The 9742-nt window shown below is 46.6% G+C and overlaps 1 protein-coding gene across 1 annotated transcript in view; it reads left to right on the forward strand.

Annotated features, from left to right (window-relative positions):
- Positions 1-9369, forward strand: part of SHE (Src homology 2 domain containing E) — a 20298-nt gene extending 10929 nt beyond the window's left edge. Inside the window, exons 3-6 of the mRNA XM_004388559.1 lie at positions 4182-4469; positions 6115-6271; positions 7067-7186; positions 9157-9369. Coding sequence (XP_004388616.1) covers positions 4182-4469; positions 6115-6271; positions 7067-7186; positions 9157-9343 — 752 coding nt within the window. The 3' untranslated portion in view covers positions 9344-9369. The remainder of the gene's footprint in view (positions 1-4181; positions 4470-6114; positions 6272-7066; positions 7187-9156) is intronic.
- The last annotated feature ends 373 nt before the right edge of the window (positions 9370-9742 follow it).

Genomic DNA, 9742 nt, shown 5'->3' on the forward strand with positions numbered 1-9742 from the left:
TTTTGTTGTTGAGGTTTTGCAGTATCTTGTAGATTTTAGAGATTAGATGCTGATCAGATTTGTCGCAGTCAAAAAAATTTTCCCGGTCTGTAGGTTGTCTTTTGACTCTTTTGGTGAAGTCTTTTGATGAGCGTAAGTGTTTGATTTTTGGGAGCTCCCAGTTATCTAGTTTCTCTTCTGGTGTTTGTGCATTGTTATTGTTTGTATTGTGTTTATGCCATGTATTGGGGTGCCTAGCGTTGTCCCTATTTTTTCTTCCAAAGAACATTCTTAATTGTATGCTTTCCAGTGTTCCTTCTGGAACTCTAAGTGTACAGACTGTCCAAAGGAGAAACAATACAAGGACCTCACTCAAAAATAAAAACTGAAACACGTGTAATAAGATACTAATCGCTGTACATCATTTTAACACAAAATTATTGAAGTTTCCTTGTGAGCAGGACTCCTATCTTCCGGTTGGAATGAACTCTTTTTATTTCAGCTGGGACAGAATTGAGGTGAGGATCTTAGGGAAAGGTTTCCCAGGCCTGTGCCGGGCAGTCTGAGCTGAGCTTATAAGGTGTAATCAGAAACCTAAAATTTCTAAATTCACCCTTTGAATTCTTCTGTGTTTTCTGTTTTTATTCTTCTTAGTTCTTTAGAAAAGTTCTTTTTAAAAATTCTAATCTTATCTTAATTGAGCCAAGAGCAGAGTTAGTTTTTGTTTCTTGTTTTCCATTTCTCCATCTCAAACAGGCAACAAAGAAAAGGGGCTGTAGGATTGGAAGTCACCCACTCCTTGTGTGACCTGAGATGACCCTAGGCACCTTTCCAGGGTGGGAGGCGGGGAGAAGGCGTGTTGGCGGTTCTTCTAGCTCTCAGATGCTGATTTAGACGTTTGCAAGACAGGGAGTACCTTTCTCCTTGGGGTGGGGTGGCAATGACAAGACTAGCTCTGGAGAGCAGGAGGAACTGAGATGGGACTGTGGGCACCCAGGAGCTATAGAACAGGGTCTCCTTCTTAGTTGCTCGTTAATATTACCTGGGAAGCTCTTCAGCTCTGACACCCCGGCTGTGCCCTAGACCCGTTAAATCAGAACATCTAGTGGTGGCACCCAGGCATCCATCTTTTTAAAGTTCCCCATGTAGTTCCAGTGTGTAGCCACAGTCTATAGGATTGGAGCCAACTCCAGACAGGGGCTCCTTTCTAGAAGAACTATGACCTCACCCTATAAATAAATGTTGCCCTTTTGAATTTAGCATTCTGATTTGAATAACTTTTTCCTTGAATCTTCATTCTTTTCTCATTAGAGTCATCTCATTGAGTCACTGATTCTTCTCCATAGAGTCTCACCGTACCCATCACAGAAAGCCTCTCCTTCCTTTGTTTCCAGGGCCCTGCAGCCCTGCTTCTCTTCCGGCTCACCTGACCACTCCTTCTCCATATTCTTTGCTGGGACCTCTTCTTCTGTCCACCCTTAATTGAAGGAGCCCCAGGTTCTGCCTTTGCTTCTCTTTCCTTTTCAATCTGACCTCCTTTTCTCTCGTGATGGCTCTCTTTCTCCCAATATTCACAACCATCTGTTTGTGAATAACTCCTTGACGTGTGCCTCTGACCTTCATGTCCCTGCTGATCTCCAGATCCACACTGTCACCTGCCTGGAGAAGTTCCTGAGCTCCTTCCCCTCCCTCTCTCCTCTCAGCCATCTTTCCATCCATCCAATCATCCCATCAGTAATTTAACACAACTGTGCCCTGTCAAGATAGACAAGACATGGTAGTCCCTGCCATGGCAGAGTCTCCACCAAATTGGAAATACAGACACACCAACAAATAAGTTCAATACAGCGGGAGAAGTACAAGGCATTACAGTAGCACCAAGGTGGGGAGGTGGGGTGATCAACTCTGTGGGTAGGCAGAGGAGAAGTTGAGCAGGAAAAGCTTCTCTGGAAAGGTGAAGATGCTGGGTTAGATTTCAAAGGATTAGAAGGTCATCAGGGCACTGGTGGGCATAAGAAGGTGTAGTGTGCAAGGAACTTCAGAAGTTCCGTTTGGCTGGAGCAAAGAGTTGGATTGTGGAGGGACAGGGGCAGGGTGGTGTTGAGAAGAAATTGGAGAGGGAGACGGTGATCTGGTCATAGAAGGCTTCCTGTGCCATTCTGAGCAGTTTGCACTTTGTCAACAGCTTATGAGGTATTAAATGATGAGCTCATTAGGGTTTAGAAAAGCCTTTCTTCCTTGACTGTAACCAGGTGGAGGACAGATTGGAGGCTTCCCAGTGGACATTTCAAAGACTAGCAACATGATGCTTCTGAATTCTCCTCCATGGTTGTTATTGCCAGTCTGCTTTCCAAACTCTGAATAGTCTTAATCTGCTAAGGCCCCTGGGCCAAATGCCAGGAAGTCCAGGGACAATGCTGATTCCTTCCCAGCTTCCTTCCCACTGGCTGGCTGGTTAGTTGGTGGTTGGTTGATTTGCACAGGTTTTTTGCATCCATTTCTATGCCTCAGCTCAGACCTAACTTTTCTATCTTATTTCATCCTGTACACTGTGGTTGGAGTTAACTTCCAATGAAATACAAATACGTTTGTTACTCCCTGTTGGAAAATTTTTAATGGTTCTCCATAGCATCCAGAATAATCCAAACTTTTTATCCTTGCTTTTAAAACATCTACATTTTGGTGCCCGGCCTGCCTACTTTTCCAGCTTCCACTACTACCTCTCTCCTTTCCTGGCCTCATGTCCTTTCAACTTATCTCTCAACTCACCCTTATGGGAACAAGGCCTGTATAATTCCTACCTCCGTATCTTTGCTCATGCAGTTTCCTCCGCTGGAAATGACCTTCTCTATCAAAGTCGACTCATCTTCCATTTCTCTTCTACTTGGAGGCCATCCAAGTCTAGTGGTTAAGAGTATGGTTTCTAGAGCCCAGTTTCCTGCTTTTGAATCCAGGCTTTGCCAGTTATTTGCTTTGGGCAATTTCTTTAAAGTGTGCTTCCGTTTTCTCTTCTGTGATATTAGGAATGTTAATATTAGTACCCATCTCACAGGGTGGTCGTGGCAATTACAAAGCACTTAGAATAGTGCCGAACACAGTAAGTCATTGATAAGTATTAGGTGTTTAGTTACTGCTGCTGTTGTTATTTCCCCCTCACCCCCATAACACCACTGTTGCTTTGGTTTACCTTGCAGTTATTGGCCTGATACTGTATTTGTGAATGTGTCTGGCTTCTTCACTATATCAACACTGCCTAAAAGTCAGAAGGAGCCCTAGTGGCGTAGTGGTTAAGAGCTATAGCTGCTAACCAAAAGGTCGGCAGTTCAAATCCACCAGCTGCTCCTTGGAAACACTATGGGGCAGTTCTGCTCTGTCCTGTAGGGTCGCAATGAGTCAGAATCGACTCAACGGCAATGGGTTTAGTTTGGTTTTAGAAGTCAGAAGGAGTCCCTGGGGGGTGCAGACAGTTCATGTGCTCGGCTGCTAACAGAAAGGATAGCAGTCTGAGTCTACCCAGAGGCACCTAGGAAGAAAGGCTTGGTAATCTACTCCTGAAAAATTAGCCTTTGAAAACCCTAGGGAACACAGTGTTACTCTGATACACATGGGGTCGCCATGAGTCGGAGCCCACTTCACGGCAACTGATTATTATAAGTCAGGAGTTACATCTGATGTACATAAATACCTCCCCTCAGTATAAGTGGCGCAAAGCTTCGAATATAGTAAACACTCAGCTGGTGTTTATTAAAATTGATCTTTGCTTCCTAACAAAATGCAAAAACTTTGAAGGTGAACCAGATGCAGATTCAGAGCTGACATTAAGACCAGAAAGTGTGAGGCAGGTTGCCCCGAGGTCAGATCTTACTCTGCTTCTTGCAAACTGCAAGAGGCACCCTGGAGAAGCTCTTGTCTCTCTCAGGTGTAATCCCTAATAGTGTGCCTTGATCGCATTATCTGGTTCAGGCAACTGGAGAAAGGATGCTCTAGGCACCTTCCTTTGCTGCTCGTCACGCCTTTAGAGCACAGCTGGGTGGTAAGCAGCCCATTAAAGAACGATCTTGGAGTTCTTTGCCATCTTCAGCCAGACAAACGTCGGAGGTGAAGAGGTAATTCGGGTCATTACGGGGCCATCATGGCACGTTTTCTTTCAAGGTCTCGTGGATAACGTGTGTTGGGTGCCTTGACTCCCTCTGTGTTTTCAGAAATTAGAAGACGGGGTTCCAAAGATCCTCTGGTCAAGGCGCTTCAGCTGCTGGACAGCCCCTGCGAGCCGGGGGAGAACGGCCTGAAATCCGAGACGCTGGCCCGAAGACAGAGCTCCAAGGACCTCCTGGGGAAGCCGCCTCAGCTGTACGACACTCCTGAAGGAGGCCCGCGGGCGGAGGCGCGGCCCGGGGACGGCCGGCTGCCTGAGAACGACGAGAGGCCGGCGGCCGAGTACGAGCAGCCGTGGGAGTGGAAGAAGGAGCAGATTGTGCGCGCGCTGTCAGGTGAGCGCGCGCTGTCAGGTGGGCGCGCGCTGCCAGGTGAGCGCGCGCTGCCAGGCGGGGGCGCGCGCTGCCAGACGGGAGAGCGCGCGCTGCCAGGCGGGCGCGCGCTGCCAGGTGGGCCGGTACATTCATCACACGCTGGCCAAACGCGCCCTGCCCTCTGGCTTTTCAGCCAAGCAGGTCTTCCTTCTGCTCCTCACTGCACGGATCTTTTTTCCAAGGGCCTTGATATCCGGAAATAAGCACTGGGCTCTGGTTGGAAGACCAGGTTGAGCTCTTAACGTTGCATTTATTTTTTATTATTTTCCTTTCTCTTTGCAATGTGCTGTTGTTTTGGAAAAGCCTTAAAGGGCTATTTTTTTTTAAAGCTGACTATTTATGTCGCCACCGCTGAAGCCATCAATTTGGGAGCAACCTCTTCTAACTCTTACTTGATGCTACTCCTGAAATCTGTTAAAATCTCTATAAAATGGCAATACTGGATAAAATGGATTACAGGTAGAGGTTGCTGGGAAGCTGAATGAAGCGGGCTTTTTTTAGCAAAAATCCTCCTAAAGGAATCAGTTTTTCAAGCGAGAATTTTAAAATAACTTAAGAGAAAGTTGATAAGTAGGTTGTCAGTAGATATTGGAGTTAATCCTTTTGCCTGCTTCCCCGAGGACCTAGTTTTTCTCCTTGGCTGGCCACATAATTTCTTCTACCTTTGATTAAAATTTTAGGGATATCTCTTCCCTTTAACAGTAAAGCTAGGTTTGCAATTAGAAGTATAGGAATGTAAAGGGATAATAGAGGAGTCCTGGGTGGCGCAGATGCTTAATGTACTGGGCTGCTAACGCAAAGGTTTGAGGTTTGAGCATACCCAAAGGTGGCTCAGAAGAAAGGCCTGGTGATCTGGTTCCAAAAAATCAGCGATTGAAAATCCTGTGGAGTGCAGTTCTCCTCTGACACACACAGGGTCACCATGAGTTAGAAGCGACTTGACAGCAACTCATTAGGTTTTAGATTAATATCTTTGATAGCAAACATCTGAGTCAGTTTTAGTTGGGTTTTGTGGGGGGTTTTTTGTTTTGTTTTGTTTTCTTCCTTCCCCAACAAATCCCTGTTGGGCATCTGCCGTTTTCTCAGTACTATACTAGCTGTTTCTCATTTTATTCCTTTATTTTCTCTCCTGAGTAGATGTCATAGCATTTTTTTTTTTTACGGCATTATTCAGTAGTTTCTCTGTTGATTTTTCTTTTTTTTTTCTAGTAAAAACTGTTCATTTGGTTTCCTAGAACAATACATACTCTTGCAAGAAATCATCATCTGTCACTGTGTTTCTTCTTTTATTCTAAAAATATTGATACGAAGAGTTTTTCAGGAGTCCATGCTGAAATACGTTGAAGTGGTTTCCTCTTATGTTCTAAAACTGTTTTATACTGATGACTGTCTTACAGAAAACGTGGCTTCACGTGGGCTGCTAGCAGTGGGATTTGATCTCAAAGCTAGCAGGAGGCTCCGTTCTGCCAGGGTGTTTTATAGATAGTTTGCATTAAAGGGGAGAAATGGCTCTTTCCTGAGCTGACACAGGCAAGAAGGTTTTTCCTTGGAGGTTTGCATCGATCACTTCAGTGGCCTCTGATGTTAAACGGAGCCTTCCTTCCAGTCCAGTTTGAAGGATCTGAGCGACCTTCCGCCAGGGAGGAGCCTGTGAGGCAGCACCACCGACAGAAGAGCTGGACCCAGAAGATCTTGAAGCCAACCCTCTCCGACCACAGTGAGGGCGAGCGAGTGGACCCAGCCCTGCCCCTGGAGAAGCAGCCGTGAGTCCTCTGTAGACACTTGTACACAGCAGACGGGAGCTTTTGACAGCCTCGTATTGGGGGTGGCTTTAACAAACACATTTATTTTCTCACAGTCAGGAGGCTGCAAGTCCAAATCCAGGGCACCCGCTTTAGGGGTGCGGTCTCTCTCTGTCTGCTTTGGGGGAAAATCCTTGCCTCTTTCAGCTTCTGTGGCACCAGCATTCCTTGGTTCCTCCTTGGTGATCCCTCCGTGGCCCCTACCTGCCCTCCTGCCTTTGTGCTTGCAGCTGTATCTAATCTGCTGCTTTCATAACTCAGAGGTGACTAGGTTTAGGACACACTCCACACTGTATGGCCCCATTAACATAAAAAAGAAAACCCTATTCCCAAATGGGATTACCTCCACACCACAGGGATAGGAGTTAGGATCCCATCACATGTTTTGGGGGGACACAATACAGACACTTTCCTGGGCGGGGCCCATTAACGGAAACCCATTTTTAAAGCCCAGGGCTTTGAGCAGAGCATAAAGGGCGCCGCATCACAAGAACCTTATTTTGAATTTTATTCTTCTGTACAGAGTGAACACTTTCAGAATACACCGGCCCCGCTAACTCACTTGTAGGATTGGTGGGCTTTGTGATCCTGGATTACCCAGGACCGCGTGCCGTCCTTTCTGGACGGGAAGCGGGACCTAGTTTAGGCTGTTGAGCATATCCGCCCAGAATTCATCTCAAATAACGCTGCATGGAATCGCGCCCTGCCTTGATGTGTATTTTGACGCCCCTGGTACTCCCCACCCCTGTTTTTCAGTTGGTATCATGGTGCCATCACCCGTGCAGAGGCTGAGAGTCGACTACAGCCCTGCAAAGAAGCTGGTTACCTGGTTCGGAATAGCGAGTCAGGGAACAGCAGGTACTCCATTGCACTAAAGTAAGTATTTAAGCCCCTGGGCTTTCCCTGTCTCTAGGAGAGAGGTACAGGGGCCCTGGTGGCGCAATGCTTAAAATGCTTGGCTGCTAACCCATGGTCAGTGGTTCACACAACAGCCACTCCCAGGGAGAAGGATATAGGAGTCTGCTTCCATAAAGATTACAGCATTGAAAACCCTATGGGGCAGTTCTGCTTTGTCCTGTAGGGGCGCTGTGAGTTGGAATAGACTCGACAGCAGTAGGTGTGTGTGAAGAGGGGTACAAGGAGCCCTGGTGGCACAGTGGTTAAATGCTCGACTGTCAACCCAAAGGTCGGCGATTCGAACCCACCAGCTGCTCCATGGGAGAAAAAACCTGGCTATCTGCTCCTGTGAGGATTTCAGCCTAGGAAACCCCTGTGGGGCAGTTCCGCTCTATCCTATAGGGTCACTATGAGTCAGACTCGATGGCAAACCAGCAGTGACAATAGGATGGGTACACTGTGACAGTCTTTCCAATCATGGGTGGATGACCAATCAAAAAACATATGATTTGAAGGTGCCCACATTGCCAGAAAATAAGGTACATTTGCTTATTAGGCAGCAGAATGTGAAATGCTCTGACTAGAATGCAGAATTGGTATTGGGTAAACGCCCGAGGAACTCTCAGGATAACGAGGATCCTGCCTCTGAGTCCCTTTCCACTTTTCGTGAGCTGATCTAACAGCAGGACCTCTCAGTAGAGCAATGATTCCTAGTAAAAAGGATAATTCCTAATAGGATAGTTCATTTGTTCTTTTATTCCATAGTCCTTTGAACTTCAAGAAATCAGACCCCTTGATTGTCAAAATGCCAACGGTAATTTTGATCCTACTTTGTTCTGGTGAAGAAGGAAATGCTGTCTGGCCCATCACTCCCCCTGTCTGGGTGCACACAGAAAACGCATTTCTGCCTGCTAGGCCTGGTGCACTTTCGATCATGGAAATTCTCGTTGCCCTGCGCGTTCAGTGGTGCTATATTGGAGGATCATTGTCAAGAGCCCTAACAGCGTTTCCTTCCTGAGGAAGCTGAGCCCCTGCAGCTGAAACAATCAGACTGGAGGGGGAAAGAGGTGGAGGGGGGAGTGTTTGAGCACTGTGGCTCAGAAAATGGGATAGGCCGCCAGATATACAATACCAGGAATACTTTTGCTCTGTTTCTGAAACTGATGCTTGTGGATTAGATCTCCAAGCCTTCGGTGCCAGCTGTCATTATACACAGCTAGGAACGGCCTTTCCAGACATGGGGGGACACAGGAGATTTTTTTGGTTTGTTTTGTTTTAATTCTTGTGTTCCTTTTGTGTTTGTTTTTATAATTTTTTTTTTGAGAAAATATACACAGCAAACTTACACCAATTCAGTTTCTGCATGTACAGTTCAGTGACATTGATTACAGTCTTCAAGTTGTACAACCATTGTTGCAATCCTTTTCCAAATCATTCCTCCACCGTTAACCTAAGTTCACGGCCCTTTAAGCTTCTCATCTAACCTTTCGAGTTGCTGTTGTCAATATGATCCTGTATGGGTACTTCATGAATATTCATGTGTTCCTTTTAGAGGGAGGAGGAGGAAGGCTCACCTGTGTCTTTTAGCTATGGTGAGGAGGGTGAGTTTAAACCTCACCACAGTGGCCGGGTTCTTGGGCTGAAGCACTGGTTTGGCAGTTTGGGGGCAAGTAGGGACTTCCTTTTTTTCATTTGTTAGTTTTTCTTCTTGGTCCAGTACTTGATGACTTGTATCAAGATAAACAATTCAAGGATGACACACATTTAGCCGAGGGCTGTGAAGCTTCAGAGAGCTCCACTGGGCTGTTGGATGGCGAATGCATTCTGTTCGTACAGAACAATTCCGGAAAGGGATGAGAGCCCATCAGCCTGTTGTGAACCTGACTGGGATGGTTCCCAGCGGGGAGGCTCGTGCATTCATGTCTCCTCACGTTTTTGTTTTGTTACAGGACTAGTCAGGGATGCGTCCACATCATAGTGGCTCAGACCAAAGACAACAAATACACGCTGAATCAGACGAGCGCCGTGTTTGACAGCATCCCCGAAGTGGTACACTATTACTCCAATGAGAAGTTGCCTTTCAAAGGGGCAGAACACATGACCTTACTCCACCCTGTACTCAACAAGCTACACTAAGGGTCAGCCCCCAGCAGCTGGGCCTCCCGCTTCTCAGAGGGTGTCAGCAGCTCCCTGGACAGGGCTGGACTTCTCCTGAATCATTAGCAGGAAGTGGGAGTCTTCACTTAACAATCAAAAGCCTTTGGCCTTAAGTCCATATAATGACACTTGGTTACTGACCTGTCCCTTTTCTCTCTGCTGAATAGTTCCACAGGAAGAAATCCCAACTTAGCAGTTGCCTGCACTTTCTGGAGGCGGGTGTTTCTGTTTGGGGTGTGCCCCTCAGGAAAGGTAAGTCAAGAATTCAGAAAAGATAACATCCTTTTTGCCTTGGTTTCATCATTGCTGTGAAGCATTGAAGTTCTCCAGAAATGTGCTGGTTGTTACTTGGAGGACCCGGTCTCAAAACAAATGAAA

The sequence above is a fragment of the Trichechus manatus genome, unplaced genomic scaffold (assembly GCF_000243295.1).
Source record: "Trichechus manatus latirostris isolate Lorelei unplaced genomic scaffold, TriManLat1.0 scaffold00213, whole genome shotgun sequence".
Taxonomy (NCBI): Eukaryota; Metazoa; Chordata; class Mammalia; order Sirenia; family Trichechidae; genus Trichechus; species Trichechus manatus.